Source organism: Agelaius tricolor, unplaced genomic scaffold (genome assembly GCF_023055355.1).
Source record: "Agelaius tricolor isolate 1412-34295 unplaced genomic scaffold, bAgeTri1.0.p SCAF_3, whole genome shotgun sequence".
NCBI classification, from domain to species: Eukaryota; Metazoa; Chordata; class Aves; order Passeriformes; family Icteridae; genus Agelaius; species Agelaius tricolor.
The window spans coordinates 9,214,386-9,232,131 of record NW_027269263.1 but is presented as its reverse complement, the minus strand read 5'-3'; the positions used below and the strand labels follow the sequence as shown (position 1 = coordinate 9,232,131).

The following is a 17,746-nucleotide window of genomic DNA, read 5'->3' as shown; positions in this document are numbered from 1 at the left end:
AGTCTCTTATATGGTGGCTGAAGCCCTTGCTGTTTCCTCTCACAGGCTCTGCTAAAAGCAAGCCTGCTTCAAGTGAGAACCTGCTCTCCCTCCTGGGAAAAAAGGGTCAGAAAGTACATTCTCCAACTACAATGCATTTTTAATGTGTTTTGGTCTTGGACAACAGTGTGACAAATAATTTTTACAGTTTTATTGATAAGTTTTACAAAAAGAAGAAACAAATAAAGAAGACATCATAACACAACATGCACATGGAGCAACTACCCTAGTTAAACTATCTGTTCTGGATTTACATCTGTTGCTGATGTTAGATCATTCACTAATGGCTCTCATATCATGACCCAGTAAACTCCTCATTTCCCTTAGAGTACTTAACACTGCAATTACCTGTTAGCTGTTTAAAAGGACACATGATTTTAAATTAAACACTGACTTAATTGGTTTGTTGGACACACACAGTTTTAGCTGCTATTGCTCAGCTGGGTCTCAGCCAGCTTAAGTCAGTTAAGTGTCCATGACCTCCTGTTACCAAAAGTTTCATCTCCACCTAGAAATTCACTGCAACAGTTTCTGCAGTGCTCCCTGCTTATTCCAAGGAAACATGAGACAGAAGGCTGTAAAACCGAGGTGCCAGTACTCACTGATAAAGGAGCCTCCTGTGCTATCTCCAGGTTTGCATCCTGGGGCAGTCCCCTCACCTGGCAGTGATAAGCAGAGCCATCTAGCAGTGATGGTGTTTGCAGCAGCCATTTGCCAGACCCTGAAAGCAGAGTGTGGCCCTGGACCATGGGCAGCCAGTACAGCTCCTGGAGCACCCCTCAGGCTGTGCCTAAGATGGGAGAAGCTGACCCAACAAGATGAACCCCATGGGCTGGAAACCCTGTCACCATGTTAGGAAAGGCCAGCAACAAACCCAAGCTGGTCTTACTCTCCCTCTGTTGAGAGGAGTTGTTGAGGAGCCCTTGGCCTCCTCCAGGGTGACACTATGGTATAACAGGAGACCCTCTGCAGATGCCTCCAGCTTGCTCCTGAGCAGACCTCCTGGTGAAAATCAAGCCCAGCCCAAAAGGGCAATTACCAACACAGGCTGGTTTCAGCATTTAATGTCTATATAAGCCTTTCAAAGGTCAGCTGGGACTTGGCAAAGAGAGGAAAGGGAGCAAATGAACTGAGGGCTCAGGCTAAAAGAAAATCCAGACCTGTTCTTGCAGCTGATGACCACACTCCATTTGGCATAGCAGGATATAGCAGGGAGTTCTTGACTCAGCTGAACACAGCAGCTCTGAGCAGCCTCCTGTGCTTCAGTGAAGCATCTGAATGCAGATGCTCTTCTGCCCTGGGAAAAAAATGCATTTCACAAATCCAAACATGTTACCTCAAAGAGAAGAGTATTTATTATTAGTGGTACTATTAGGGCTCTTTTTTCAACTGACTGAGGAGTTTAAATAATAGTATCTGAAAACTAACCAAATGTTAAACCAACAGTTTAACTAGTGAGAAGACAGAGACACACAAACTTTGCAGTGACTTAAAACAGTTTAATGTAATTCCAAGACAAAGTGTGATTACATTTCTACACATATACAATATGCATATGTGAGTTGACAAATTCTGATTAATAACTCGTTTCACCTCAGAGACTGAAAAAATGATCAAAAAGAAACTGTGAATAACAAGCTATAACATAGTTCACCACAACGGGACCTCCTTTCTCACCCTACAGTTAGTAATATTACAATTAAAATAACTATATTCTTCTATAATGTATTTTCTGTTAAAATCATCTCATAAATTTACAATGCTATTATTAGTTTCCAAGACTAATATAAATTCACTCCATTTTTCTACAACGAAAATGATTATTAATTAGAAGCACACAACGTCATGATGAAAAACACAAGCATTTTTTTTAGTAGCAAGAACTTGATTGGTTAAGAATTAGTTTTCTTGTAAAACATTCTAAAGCCAAGTAAAATATCCATTCTTATAACATACCTATAATATGAGACTAAGGAATAGGTTACATATAGGTCTACAACACATCAGTTCGTTTTTGTTTTTTCTTTTAAAAGAAGAAAGACATATTACTAAAAGAAAAAAAAAAAAGAAAAAAGAGGAAGGAAAGGAAAAAAAAAGAAAACAGAAAGGGACAATTCACATAGGTAAAAAGCAGTACACAAGAAAATACTGTTGCACACAATAATTTCCACAAAGATTAACATGGATTAACACTCTTATTACAGAAACCGTACAGTGAAGGAACACAACGGCTCAGGGCTTTCGTGGGGTTACTGGGCTGAGATGATACTGTAGAGAAAGAACCACTTGAGATCCAGAGCTGGGGCAGGGGCATCTTTTCCCTTGCGACTGCAATTGCCTCTCACAGCTCTGCCCCCACCTTCCCTTAATAATTTTGGTGCAGTGTATATTAACTTCCACTTTCCATCCAGAGTATGCTGGGCTTGTGGGTAGTTGAAAGGCATAAAATGTTCCCTCCATTTCACCCCTCCTGTTTTTAAAAGGATTTTACAGCTCATTAAAAAAAAAAAAAAATGTTTCACCCATTGGTTCATTTTTAACTACCCGAAATCTAGACTTTTCACCTTCCAAGATGCCCCTTGTTCTTCTCTCTTTCTCACTCCCTCTCTTTCTCTCTCTCACACACACTCCTTTATTAAAGCTATTAATGACACTTCCTCTCCTTTCAGAAATTGGATTTGGTATGAAATATACAGGCTACATTCTGGTTCTGCCCAAGTAGAATCTGGTACCCAAAACGCCTTGATTGCTTTGTTGGTGAAACATGGGATGTGGAGATCCTTTTTTACACCTGAAATGGTTGTGCCCTGGAATAGCTGTGGAAGTTTTGTTTCAAGAATACAGAGTAAAAAAAATATATAGAGAAAATTAAAAAATCAAACACATAAGGGATAACAGGGGAAAAGAAAAGCCAGAGAAGTGTTGTATGTAACCATGTGAGGTGGAAGCGTTGCAGAAGCGCTTTCTTTCCTTGCTGAGGGCAGAGGTGCTGTATGTAACCATCCAGATCCTATGGGATCTGCGTTGCCAGTGTTGGAAACCCCTTCTTGCTTAACAAGCTGCAAGCCAAGGTATTCAACAAGACTCTGTGGCTCCTGGAGTGTGCTGGCATTTATTCGTGAGTGTGACTCCGTCCGGGAGAACAGGGGACCGGGCAGGAGCCAGGCAGTGAAGCCTGGTGATTGAGTGGTGGGGCACAGTGAGGGAGGGTGGATGTTTGCCAGCTGGCCCGAGTGCTGCTGGCACTCCTGCCTTGCCGTGTGACACCTGATGGCTTTGGCAATGCGACCAGGCAGGAATGGCAACCACCGGAACGGTGCTGAGGAGGAGGAGGAGGAAGCAGGCTGAGCTCCCCGGCCCCAGGGCTGTGATTGTACTGGGAGCAGCACCCGTGCCCAGCTGCAAAGCGTCACGATTGCTCCTTTCCCCACCTCTGCTGCCAGCTGACAAATACAGCACGGTGGAAACGCAAAAGGAGCCCTCCCGTGAGCAACCCAGCTCCACAGCTGAAGCCCAGATGTACATATACATATTTTTAAATGTCAGTTCCTGTACTTTCGGGACCTCAAAGTACCATTTTGCCCAGCAGACATTTATACCATGTTCATTGATTACCCAAGTGAGAGAACACAACAGAAAAAACTAGACAGCTAAGTGAGACCAGGGAGTGGGGAATGTGATATATCAAAATGCAAAGTACAGGGTAGCAGCAGTGGGGAACAGCGTTAATGGGGACTGGCATGTGCTGAGAAAACAGAGTTGACACGGAGATGGTGAGTGAACTTTGTATTTTGTTTACTGGTTTAAAACATTTCTGTGGTGGTGAGCATCATTTGTAAGAAAGGGGTGAACAGATGAAAGCCAAATTACAGCATTGCCTCTGAGTGGCTCACACAAACACACACACACACACACACACTTACAAACAACCCCCTCCCACCCCCCCCAAATAAAACAAGCATTCACTAACTCAGGAATTATTTGTTTGGCTAATGATTTATCAACAGTACAATACAATCCTTCTTATGAATATCCTTCATTCTCCTAATGTGGGTATCTTCATCCAAATGAGGATCTTACATAGGACAGTGAATTTTTTATCATGCTCCCTGCTTCAAACCAGGGAGGCCTGATAAAGCACGTTATTAAAACAAGCAAACAAACAAATAGCTTATCTGTTGAACTAAATCTTCAAAGCGGGTGGAGTGTTTTTTTAATCAGATTTTGGAACACATTGGATTACTTCATCTCTGGACTGACTTTCCAACACTATGTTATATCTCAAAACAGAATATACATATTAAAAACACACTTGTACTTTTCTATTTTTAACGGGCAAAATTAAAAAAGAGGCAGCTGTACTGAGTTTTTGAAGGTGTCACTTATAAACACAAGATTTCCCTTAAAAAGTACCAGTTTAAATGTAAACTATAAAACACTGTAGTAACTATAAAATGTAGCCAGAAAACTGTTTAAGTAGCCACAGTCTATTACTCAGTTCATATTGGTTTAAAATGTGACTCATTAAATATCTTCTAGAAGGCCAAAGCATTTTACAGTAGCTATAAACATATATACTTACATGTGCATTTTAACATCACAATTGATTAAAATACATAAAAGAGTAATCTATTCCTTGGTTTAATTTTTTTTTTCTTTTTAAAGATTCACTGTCTTCAGAATTCACTCAAGCAACAATGACCAGGGTGGGCATTTATCGCTATTCTGCCCCTATGGAGTTCAGAGTCTTTGAATCAAAGTTCAAGCTGGCTACATGATTTCAGAAAGGCTAAAACCAGGATGAATGCCCACATTTGAGGTAATTATTGCCATTAGGTCACAGTTTGCGTAATATAAGTGTATTTAAATCCTTCTTTTAAAAAAGCAAAAGTATCCCACAGTACTGGGGGATACCCATTGAAGCAATCAGAATCCAGAATCCTGATCAGTGGGTTTGCTTCCAAAGGAGCCAGCAGTCCCAGAGCACAAGGCACTCCCAGAACAGCCACCAACCAGCCTAGAGCTCAGGCAAGCAAGCCTGCAACAAGCCTTTTTTAATTTTTAAGGTTTTTTTTAAAGAAAAGGAAACCATAAAGAAAACGCCATAAAATAGATGGGTAACTCTTCTGATCAGAATTCCAGACCGAAGCTTTTCTATCCATCTTATTCCTTTCTAAACAGTTTGCTGAAAAATCAAAATACATCGGCTTAAATATTAACTCTATGCCAGCACTGCAAAAACTCCTTGGCTACGTTCTAAAAGTGGGATAAGCTTTGCTTTTGCTGAGCATTGTTGCCCCATTGCTTTCTGTTTCAAAGAGGAAACCTTGTTTGAAAGAAAGAAAGAAAGAAGAGGAAGAAGGAAATGAGAATGGAAATAAGGAGGGAGGAAGGGGTGGAGGAAGAGGGGAGGGAGGGAGGGAGGAAAGGGTGAAAGGGAGGGAGGGAGGGAGGGAGGGAGGGAGGGAGGGAGGGAGGAAGGAAGGAAGGAAGGAAGGAAGGAAGGAAGGAAGGAAGGAAGGAAGGAAGGAAGGAAGGAAGGAAGGAAGATCGATCCCTGGCTGTCAGAAGTACACACAAATATTTACAAGGTTTGTGTGAATCTGCACACAGTTCCCCTCACAGCGAAAGAGTTAAGAACAGAGATGTCACAATATTTATCAGTGCAGTAAAAAATATCATTTTTGGAAAAAAATATACCTTTAGTATTGCCTTTCTTAGATTAACTATGATAAGCAAAAGATTAAAAACAAAAACTTTATCTTCAAACACACATGAATAGTCTGTTATAGCAGCACTGCTAAAACTGGAAGGACAAAGCTAACCCGTAAATGAGAAACAGGAGTTTCAAACCACAAATGCCGAACACAAAACCTCCTAGTATGCTTCATAAGACTTCTGAAGAACCAAGCCAATCTACCATTCAAATTTCACTCTCAACACACACAAATGCTCTAAATCCACGTCTTCCCGCTGAAAGCGTTTGACACATGCAGAACCCAGGTCAGTTTACCTTCAGACTGGTTCTCACACCACCACCTGCATCAGCAGCTCCTCACAGGTAACCACTGCCTCTGGGGTCCCTCACAGCAATCACATTTGTCACAGGGGACAAGGAACCCTTGAGCACAGAGCCTTTGTGAGCAGCTCCTGTGCACACTGCCAGGCCTTCCTTCCAGAGCCACCCCTGCTGTGGGTCTCGCTGTGTGCCTGGTGAGCATGGTGGCAACACAGCAATACACACACAGGTAGTGGTGGGGAGGATGGACCACAGGGATGGAGACCAGCATGGAAAGCCCAGCTCCTCTCACCCAGTGCAGTATCCCTGCAAGGAGTCTATGCACAGCCACCAACAACAGGACTGGCACCACTTCTTTGAGCACCTCACTCAGCATCTGCAACCCAGGGTGAAATTGTCACCGTCATCAGAGGCAGCTTTGTTGGAGTACAGCAGTGGGGGAACCTCAGCAGCAGAGAACCATCTCCTCCCTATGTCTGGAGGGAGAAAAATGATTTGTAGGCACAGAAGTGGGCCTTGAGAAATAAGGTGGGGATTCCAGGTACTTGGGACACAGGTCCTTCTCACAGGAGCACCAGGAGGGTGACGTGGATAAGTGCCCAGGACCACGTATCAACTGCTTTGAAGCTCACACAGCAAATGGGACCATGGTAGGGACAGCTATGTCAACAGGAAGAGGGAAAACATTCCCTTCCCACACCTTTCCCATCTGTATTGCCTACCCACAGCAGACCTTGCATACAGGTATCCAGGATTTGGCCCACAAGTAACACTGCAGATCTCTAATGATTGCAAAGCCATGGAAGAACACAAGCCCAAGTCCAACGCCCAGCTGTGCCTGGCCTGACCACAGCATCACTGTTTGGGATATCAGGAAAAAGTTTTTCACCCTGAGGGTGGTTGGGCACTGGAACAGGCTTCCCAGGGAAGTGGTCACAGCACACAGCCTGACAGAGTTCAAGAAGCATTTGGACAATGCTCTCAGGCACATGGTGTCATTCTTGGGGTGTCCTCTGCAGGGCCAGGAGTTGGACTTGATCTTGATGGGTCCCTTCCAACTCAGCATATTCTATGATTTTATGAACCCACAGGAACAAAACCAGTGTCCTAAATCCAGAGGAGACACTACAGAATCATGCAGAGCATCCAGAAGCTTATCCCCACTACAGAGCTCACCATTTGCACAATGCAATGTCACCACTAAAACACTTAAATCAATGTGAACAATAACAAGAGAAGAAAAAAGTTTTTGACATCCCCTACAGTTTAGGATAGCAGCAATATTTAGTGTGAATTTCTCTGCTCTGCTTATCAAGCTAGCTACTCAAAAAGATGTCAGAAACTTGAGAGAGAGAGAGAAAAAGAAAAAAAGAAGTGAATGGAAAGATTGAGTTCCACGGTGTATCCTCATTGCCTGGTGCTCATGATTTGTGGCTTCATTTAATTTCTGGAGTAGATGGGAGTCTCTTTCTCTCTTTTTAAAAAAAATAAAGTCTCTTTGGTTAAAGAAAAAAACAGGTTTATTGCCCTTCAAATTGCTAATGGAATTGCCTTCAAACCAAATTACAATACACAATCCCTTGAATATATAAAAAAGGAAAAATTTCACAGTCAAAAGTGTCCCTTTCTTGGAATGTTTTGTGTATTACACCAAAACTACTAGAGAAAGAGAGAGAATTAGAGACCTGCCAAAGCCCAATTTGCTGGGTACAAGCAGGTAAAACCTGCCAAGGAAGATTCAATTGCATTTGCTCTCTCAAATGACTGGATTTAACCACTCTACAGTCAAATCTGCTTCCATTTGGGTTTTCCAGTCTGCTCATGTCAGTGGTTCTCTATCCTCCCTCCTGCATTCTGACGTCACAGCAGGCAACAGAACATCCTCCTGAGGAGAGACAATGTCTGTGCTCCCTTCTGCTTCCTGCACAGGCAGAAGGCAAGAGGACATAATGGGGAAAAGAACCACTTTTTCACTCTGCCAGCCATAAGCCACCCATAAAACTTCCAGTATCTAAACATTCTCCTACCCCCTCAAGTTTCCACACCATGTACTCCATGCATACAAGGAACACCAACTGACCCAAACCATGCCAATCCCATTTCCTCTCCAAAGGACTCTGCAAGCAAAACCAGCTGGCTGTTATTACGTGTGTGGTACTGACAGTATGCAAAGCTTTTATTTCCCCTGCTGAAATGACTGTGTTTCCCCTATGACCAACCACACCTTTATCCATACAATTCCTTTCTACAAGTGTGAGGGAGGAGGTGTTGCTCAGCTCCCTTATACCCACCAGAAAACACAGCTCTCACACAGTGCTGCACCATCAAAGAAATCTGATGGCTGTGCTGTGCTTCTCTTTAAGCAGCATCCCATCACCACGACAGTCTGGCAGACCAGCAGCTCCAGGATGGACAATGTGAAAGGTGGCTTCTCTGACATGCACTGTAACCCTTCTCTCTGCCAGTCTGTGCTGATGTAACAGTTCCACTGCCAAATACTCCCCAAAATCAGATCTGAGCCCATGTGGGAGAGCAGGCCAGATAGGTACACAGGGAAAATGCAATTAATACAAGTAAAGCACTACTGTGATTGAGACTGCAACCTTCCATGCTTCGCTAATCTTAGGCCAGAGGAGCACATAAAAAAGTATTTAACTTGAAGTTCTTCACTCAAGTGCATGATTAACTCTTAGTCTTTGCTGAAGTCCTATATTTTTTTGATGGAATTCAGAATCAGTCACTGCTTCCCCCTATTCTAAAAGAGCAGGTGATGCAAATCAAACCATAAATACCTAAACTGTAGCAACCAGAACAGCATAACGAAATTTCACAACAAAGAATTGTAAAAGAAGGGAAAATCTACATCAGGAACAAACAAAGAAAAAAATCAAACCAAGCATCCTGGCCTGTGGACACCTAATTAGTCTTCAGTGAGAGGAAAAGAGCAGGTGAGCAACACTGCCCTGTCTGCAGCCCTGCTTTACCCAGCTAATGCCATCTGTGTGTGCCAGTGTGCTTTATCCAGAGATGGGACTGAGAGCCACCCTTGCAGCTCTGCTGTGGCTCCTTCGATAGCCCTGCTTCTGGAGAGCCATCCAACCGTGTCCTCCTTTAGGAAAACCAAACCCTTAATATGTAGTGTGGCCTTGTGTTCTTTGCAAGGTCTCAGTGATCATGGCTTGGAGCACAAGTCTTAATCTCATATAAATGTTCTTTCAAGCTAAGGGATGGTGAGCTGGACCCTGGGGCACCAAGGTCCTTACCTGCCTTTGATCCAGCTCTCCTGACAGATCATTATGTTAGCTGCTAGCAGGTGTTGGCCTCTGAATGAATGTTTCTGGACTTATCCTGAAATGCAGATGTGACCCAGAGGGTAACTCCTGCTCCTCAAGGCTGTAACCATTCTCACTGAGCGGTCCCACTCCCCCAGATTAGTGGCAGAGTTTTCATCATCGGAATAATCTCGTTTCTCCTTCCTCCTGCAGTTCTCATAATCACAGTAACCCTTCCAATGCCACTGATGAAGAGAAATAAAATAAACAACAATAACAACAATAAGAGAAAAAAAAAAACCCACAAAGTTTAAGGAATGCGTGTGCAATTAAAACCCAGAGTAAAATATAATAATAATAAAATAATAATCATAATAACCATACAATAAAATAACATTATCTTTCCTTTTCATGACATAAGCAGCATGATGCTCTCGCTCCCAAACTGGTGAGAGAGGAGAGGAATGCAAGAGAGAGAGCAGGGCTTTATTTTCCTGCCTCAGATGAAAGGGGACATGTCTTTCCAAAACAAGAGCGGGGGTAAGGTGCATAGGCTGCTGGGAGATTGCATCCTCATCTACAGTATACTGAGCTGGAATGAAGGACAGGCAGGAGAAGAAAACTGTGCAAGAGTAGCCCAGGAACCAGAGCTAGCAACCAGGAAGGTTATTTGGTGGTTTGCCAGAAGACAATGGCCTTGTTGAACAGCCTAGGCATAGCAGGATCCCTTCGTCTTCCAGGCCAGCCAAGCACTTACCACAATACAATATATTTGTGCTTGTCCTTCTGTCAGCTTTTCCAACCTGAGAGAGCCTCCTTCCTCACTGCCACTCAGGGAACCCATCCCTCACCCCCCTGCCAACAAACCTGCTATTTTCCAGCATCTTGCAAAACACCTGACTACTCCATGCTCTAGTTACAAGGAAATGTAGAGTGGAACTGAGCAGCCCCATAGATTTCAGCTTTCATGGAAACGTTCTACCAAACTCCTTTCTCTCCTTCCTCCTCAGGACATCCACAGGCATGATGGTACTGATGCACCAGTGCAAGTGCCATTACCAGGGAAACTCCCTGCTGAACCAAACCAATGACAGGAAAGGCTCTCTTTAGCTACTGTTGGAAAACAAAACAACCATGTAGCATTCCTTGGTGTGGAGGACCAACCTACTCTCCAGTTCCAGGGTCACTCTGCCATTGCAGGCAGTTTTTCGGGGTGTGGGTGAAAAGAGAGCAGGGGAGGCACACAGTGTCACAGCTATGTTAGAGTGGGTAAGGCTCTATGTATTACAATACTCTTTTCACTTAAGAAACCTGAGATTGACTCTCTCAACTGGATTTTCTCATGCTTGCTTTGGGACTCCAGCCCTTTCCTGACCCTTTCTCATCAACAGACACAGTGAGAGATGTTGGCAACAACTAGTGTTTCCCCTTATCAAGGACTAAAGTTTTGTTCCCATTTCAGACACATGACCAGGACAACCTGATGATGAGGGTGGACACTGTCCTCCCACTCCATCGAGAACATCGGCAAACAGCAGAATGAGAATTCAGTTTCCAGGGAGGAAACCTGCTATTTCAACAGGACAGAAACAGACCAGTCCACAAATGAGTCCCCAGACTCTCTGGGTCCTCACAACTGACCTGGTTGCTTCTAGCCCATCCAGTGCTTGACAAAACACCCAGTTATATGCACTTCTGACCCCAACGAGCCACCCCAACACCTCGCCAAGTGAGCTACGACTGACGACGTGAGAAAAAAACCCAACACCACCAGCAGGAGAAAATCGGCAGTAACAATTCCCCCCCCACCCTCCCCCCCCCCCCCAAAAAAAAAAAAAAGAAGAAGAAGAAGAAGAAAGAAAAAGAGCTGAGAGTAAATTCCAACTAGCCTCAGTCAGTTTCTAGGAGTACCAGTGGAAGTAAACCCTTAAACCGCTTCTGTAGTTTGGTAAGGCACTACGAGGGAATGATGTAAAACTAAGACTGTGACAGTTGTAATGGCTGTGCCGAGGAACACATCACAGAGAGAAGGCAGCATCTGCACTCACACACACGCACGCACACACACACACCTGGACAATCACATTGTTACATGCCTATGTTATATCACTTTTCTTTGTGCAATCACATTGAGGAATAGTCTATTGGTATCGTTGAAGTTCAACACAAAAGAGTAAAAAGGGGTATGACCTGTATAGTGCTACATTCTACCGGGGCTGGGGGCAGGGGGTTGAGGGCAGCTAAAATGTCTCCTCCTATACTAAAATGGATAGGGATTGAAAAGGAACACTTCCAAAAAAACAAAACAAAAAAAACTAAAAAAAAAAAAAAAGCAACTGAAATCCAACATACATTATTAGAGATCTTGTTTAGGAATAGCATTTCTCAGGGATTTATCCAGTGTGTTCAAGAAGAGGGAGAAACACCCCCATTGCTTCTGCTCTCAACCAGTGCTGCATGGCCTGTTTTGCCCAGGTGTGTTTAAGGGTAGCAGTGTTAGGCCCAAATTTAGAGCACTGGGACAATGTTTTGTCCTCCACCCTCAGCCTCCCTTACCCACTTTCTTTTTCTGTTAAAAATCCCCCCAAACCTATGTATATCCTGGGATACAAAAACTGCTGTATAAACCCTTTGAAATGCTGGATAAATCCCTAATCCATATACCTACAGGATTAAAAACCTAATGGATTTCATTTTAGGTGTTCTGGACAACAAATTTCTAAATGCAGCTCACTATTGGATGAAAATAACCTTTAAAAGTCTGTTGGTGAAGTTCTTCAAAAGACAGGACCCGCTGGAGGGTCCTTCTCCTTCTCTCTTTCTCTCTAGTTTGGTGCAGAATGGTTGGTTTTTTTTTTTTTCTGGTTTATTTTTTTTTCTGTTCTTTTTTTCCATTTTCTTTTTTTTTTAAATAAAAATTGTAGAATTGGTTTTTCCCCCTTCTTTCCTCTTTTTCTTTTCTTCCTAAAGTCTCCTTCGTTCAAGTTTCACGCGAGCCTCCCATTGCATTGTTAGTTTGTCATGTTCTTCAATACAAAAGCGGCTGCCTCACTCCCCCCGGGCCGGGTGTGTCTCTCTCGCTCTTTATTCCAGTGTTTAGATGTAAGGGTACTGGTTGACCTTGGTGGGGCTCAGTGGGTATCCAGTGTAGACTGTGGAGGCTGGAGAAGCACTGATATAGGTCTGATGGGCAAACTGAGCCTGGTACTGGCTGGGGTGGATGGTGGGCGAGGGCAGGACGCGCGGGCCCATGCTGACGGGGACCTGGTGGACGATGCTGGCGGGGTAGGTGGTGTGCTGCACCGCGTGCCGGGCCGAGCCCTGCGAGGCCACCAGGTGCGCGACGGTGCCCGTGGAGCCCAGGGCGGCGGGGGCCGTGTATGTGTACAGGTGGGGCTGGGTGGGCAGGTGAGCGGCGGCGGCCAGGTGGGGATGGACCGTGCCGTGGCTGGGGCTATTGTGCGGGAAGGAGTACGGGGCCTGAGCTATCGTTGGAGTGATGTAGGCTTGCTGTCTCCGGTGGCTCCCTGCGCGGTCAGTCGAGATGTGCTGCTGGCCCTGGATAAAGACAGCAACAGTGATAGGTGGTTACAAGACAAGAGATGGCTCTTTGCCTCCTCAGTAGGGTCTGGGAGCCTCCCTGCAACACCAGGAGAACCTCAGGAAAGTCTCCTAAGCTCCTCCTGACACTCTCAGCATCCAGCCAGTCTTCCCTTGAAAACGGGTGACAGCAGTGGGACCCTCACAAGCCCAGGATAACCCTGTAGTTTCATACATTGACCAAAACTACAGGGTATGAAACCCTGTAGTTTCATACATGGACCAAAATGACCCCCAGAAGGTAAGCAAGTCCCCAGTTTGAGCTACAACCTGCTGACACACCTACCAAAAGACACAACCTTGGATGCCCAGCTCCCAAGTACATCTTCCTCAAGTCCAGTTGCTCAGGCAACAAGTGTTTTTTGCTGGTGAACTCTCTGATGACAAATTGTGGTCTACAGATAGCTCAGGGGAATGAGATTGCCTAACTATGCCTGGAACAGGCAATTTATTTGCAGTTAATGATTTCCTTGGTTAGTAAAAAGAACCACATTATTTTTTAAGGAGAAAACTCTCAGCTTGATTAGATCCTGCAGGTGCCTGGTGCCCTCATTGTCCTTAGCTAAAATTACTTGAGCACAGGAAACTTCTGGCAGTGGGAAGGGACCAATGTACTTTTTTTTTTCCAGGGATTTTTTAAGTTGTTTTCTTGCATTGTACACAAATGTAGGGAGTTTTCCCAGTCATTTTTAGTCAGAGTATTAAATTACTAATAAAGCAGGAATTAGAAGACAAGAAGGAAAATGCTCCATGCTATTTCCTTCTATTCTTCCAAACCTTTTCATCTATTTTGTAAGTACTCTCTGTGCCATTACTGTGGAAATATGGTAGCCACACTCTTCCCCAACTCTTGCAAAGAGCATCTTGCCCACTTCCTCCATTTTCACCCACTTTTATTTAAAATCTGTTCACGTTTTTAAATTTCCTCTGCATATTGAAGGAGAACAGACATTCTTCTCCATCAAATTAGTTTTCTTTTTAAAAAACAGTTCTGCTAATATCCACCTCTGGATGCATGCCAGCACTGTCCTCTGAGCTCTCCAGACTTTCTCCTCTTGAAACACTGGTACCTGAGCTGTAACTTCCCTACTCTTCTCAGCTCACCTCTGGGAAGAGAGAGGCCCCAGGTGCAGGATGTGAAAAGGGCATTATTTCCTGCAGCTCCTGGGAAGCTCCCTGAGAGTTCTGATCACAGACTGGGAAACATCTCAAGAACTGCATGCTGCCAAGAAATGGGATTTGTCCAGATCTCAGCCCAGCTTTATCACAGGATGGATCAAACTCATTACATGAGGTCACCTATATACATAGATGGCTCTGGTTTGCCTTGGCCCACCTGATGGGGACTTCTCTCCCAGTCCCAAAGCCAGGCTCATGCACTCTCTTCACTTGGAAGATATTCTCCCCACAGTTACTTACAGCTAAGGAGAATTCAGACCTTCCTACATGCTCCTGCTCCACTCCTTTGTGGCTGAGTCTCTGCATTTCCCCTCTCCTGTTATTCCCACTCACTCTTTTAGACCATCAGGCTTCAGAACACACAGGAAGAGCACCCCCAGCCCACTCAGGGGTGTGATCTGCACTACCTCTGCTGCCTGAGCTGGAAGATCAAGGTCTGCAGTCAAGTAGAAACAAGTTGATCAAACTCAACATGGGGTCCTACTGCCACTAGACTGGAACAGGACAGCCCTCGATGGAGGAGTGGTAGGTAATAGCTGGATGATGCACCACCAAAATCAGTTTTGGTTGACTTACCTGACTTAGATTTAGAGGCTGCTGCTGCTGGAAATGTGCTCCTGGTCGCTGCTGCCTATAGGCAACGGCTCCAGACGAGCTCCCTGAAGAGTGACCGCTGGTGGAGGTCACGGTGCTGGAGGACTTGGACTTGTAGGAGGATGAGTGGTGACTGGTGGTGACTGTGCCAGGAAAGGAAACACATTTGTAGCTTACATGACATTGTTTAATTGCTCACCCTACCTTTTCCTCACTGAGTCTCCTCCAGAGTGGCTTTTGGGAGGAGACATACAACAGAAGCAGGTTAAGAAAACTGTTTCTCTCAAGTAACAGAACACCTCAGTAGGGTTTGATATACACGACAGACCTGTTATCCTAGAGGCAGACAAACAAACCTGATTAACTGGACCCAAAGCAGGTCTGGAGCAGGCTTTATAGATCCTTCAGAACCATGAGACAATGTTCTGCCAGCAGAACTGTACAACGCAGGTACAAATCCCAAGGAGAGGAAGGAAAGTATGGTGTGCACAGCTTAAAAAAGCCCTGGCTTGCCTAACGTCAGGTGAGTGGGAAGGGAGGGAGAAGAAGCTGGTGGGGAGCTCGCCCTTCGAGCCTTTGTGTTCACCAGCAGTGCATCCAAAGCAAGGACTGCCAGGTAGCTCAAAGCCCACAGCTTCAGGCCAGGCTTCCACCATAAAGCCCTTTTCAACACATCACACTATCTAGCATTGCAGAGGTTCTGGATGAGCAAACCTCATCAGTCCACAGTGAAGATCCTGGGGAAATGTTCTTCCCTGAAACATCAACAAGTTGGGATGAAAATTCACACGTTTTCAATCTCTTACCCGTTTTAACGAAAGCCTATGGAAAGGCAAGGCAGCAAAGGTTCACACTTGCATTTGGGTGCCTTTCATGTCAAATGTTGGGCCAAAGGCTGCATTCTGTTCTCAGGTTTGTACAGAACTAACTGGGACCGACACTTGACCCACGACTCCTGAGTGAACCAGGGCACACAAATAATGCAACATGGCTACCAAGAACAGATGTGTCACTTGAGAGAAGTGCAGGAGCACAGTTTCTTTGGAAAACAAACCAACCAAACAAACAAAATGAAACTGAACAATGAGATTCTTCCAAGATAAATCATTTATTTCTTACTAATTTTCTTGACGGAAGAGGTGCAATTTACCTGGTGCCAGGCTATCGCACTCTACCAACACCTCACTGGCCTGGGTTTTCAGTGGTGGCACGATGATGGTTCGGGGGTTCCCACTGCAGTGAGTCTCTGGAACCCCTTTGGTGTCGTAGCTGTTCCCATTGTTCTGCCCTGTGCGGTGCTGCACGGCGTAAGGGCTGTTGTTGCTGGAGGAGTCGGAGTAGGGGGAGTCATGCACGGTGACACAGCTGATGACATTCTTCCTCTGCTTGGACAAGGTGCTGCAACACAAGCAGACAAGTGGAAAGAGTGAACAGGCAGTGATCAACTCAACACCATTAGAAGGCTCTGCCCGTGGCAGAAGAGCTCCCTAAGGACAAAGCACAGCATTCAGTCCTCTGCCGGAGAGAGGCTGCTTAAGCCAAATCCTAGGCTTCAAAACTCCCTCATTACTATTCCAGGAAAGCCTTCACTGAGGTCAAGGAGTGAGTAAGATGTTGTGGATATATCTTATATTCACACTGCTTAGAATAGCACTGAACCAGACTGCCAGATTTATTTTCAGACTGCTTTTTATGTATGTGTGCAGTAGAAGCCCAGCAGTTATACTATGCTTTGTTGCAAGTCTCACCACCCACACAAAAACGTGGCGGTTTCTCCGAGCCTTTCAGCAATGATTTAATAATAGATGCTATGACTTTTCATGCTTGAATTCCATGAATCTACAAAACACACACCATTCTATTTACGAAGATGGTACAATGGACACATATTCTCAATAAGCATTTGAAAATGAGGAACGAATGAGAGAGAAATGAACAAAGTATGCAATGCTCTTGATTTTCTTCAATTTCTCTGAACAGGCTCTCATTCTCCTGACTCTAGTGTAGATTATCAAGGTCCTGCTGCAACTATCGATGCAACTAATCTATCTATGACATCAAAAAAGTGATTAAAAAGGCACATCAACACTTCCAAGATTAGTGCTGGAAGTTCATTAGACTAGACTGCATGAGTACGATTGGGATTTGCTCAGGCTATTGTGTCTAATTATTCCTCATGGTTTCTCCTTCCTGTTATGAGCTTGTTTAGGGAGAAAAAGAGAGAGTGAGAAAGAGGAGGGAGGAAGGGGGATGGTGAAGATTTGCTTAAATGGCTCACATCCTTGACAGTGCACAGACCTTGACTACAGAAAATAGCTGTTATGTTTCACTGATTGCATTATGTTGTTATGGCAACTGAAGTTTTTAAAATGATGAAAAGAAATGGATAGCACATAAAAAGCTAAGTAATTAGGCTTAATGGTGGAAACAGCCCCAACAGGAACAGAAATGCCATGGAGAAAAAGGAATCTTAACTTCATGAGTGTGCACTTTAAACAGAGAGAGATCTCTTTCCCATGGAGCGCCCTCTCCATTTTCTCAGTCTGGCTAGTCCAGTCAGGGAACAGCTGATTAATCTGGTCTGTGATGGGGCTGTTTGTTCCCTGGTCTCAGCACTGCTTCTTTCCCAAAGGAAGGTGGAGCAGACACTGAGAACAGTTTCCTTCCAAGGACATTGTTTGCCTTATTTATTTTTCACAGTCCTAAAGGAGCACTGGTGGGTTCCCTTCAACTTGCCCATGCCCAAAGCCTCTCTGTCAGCTTTCACAACCTGCAACTCACCCCCCATATCCCAAGACTCAGGGTTGGAAATCTATTTTCTTTTCCCTTTAAAGAACACCTTGGGTTGCTGCATTCACAACCAAGTTCCCATCACACAGGTGTTCCCTGGGCTATCATCACAGGGTCCTGGTGTGCCCCAAGGAGGACAAAGGACCATGTTGCTCTACTCACAGTGAAAAACATGTTTTGAGAGGCCCCTGCCATCCTAAAAGATTGTAACTTGAAACTGGGCAGATGATAGAGAAGGAGAGGGAGCTATTGC

At 44.6% G+C, this 17,746-nt stretch overlaps 1 protein-coding gene across 3 annotated transcripts in view; it reads right to left on the bottom strand.

Moving 5' to 3' along the window:
* Nucleotides 1-1,517: 1,517 nt before the first annotated feature.
* Nucleotides 1,518-17,746, bottom strand: part of HIPK2 (homeodomain interacting protein kinase 2) — a 139,930-nt gene continuing 123,701 nt past the window's right edge. For all 3 annotated transcript variants that reach the window (XM_071422379.1, XM_071422381.1, XM_071422380.1), the window contains exons 13-15: nt 15,854-16,101; nt 14,686-14,846; nt 1,518-12,888 (exon numbers count right to left, since the gene is read on the bottom strand). In XM_071422379.1, the coding sequence (XP_071278480.1) occupies nt 12,427-12,888; nt 14,686-14,846; nt 15,854-16,101 (871 nt within the window). In that variant the 3' untranslated portion in view covers nt 1,518-12,426. The remainder of the gene's footprint in view (nt 12,889-14,685; nt 14,847-15,853; nt 16,102-17,746) is intronic.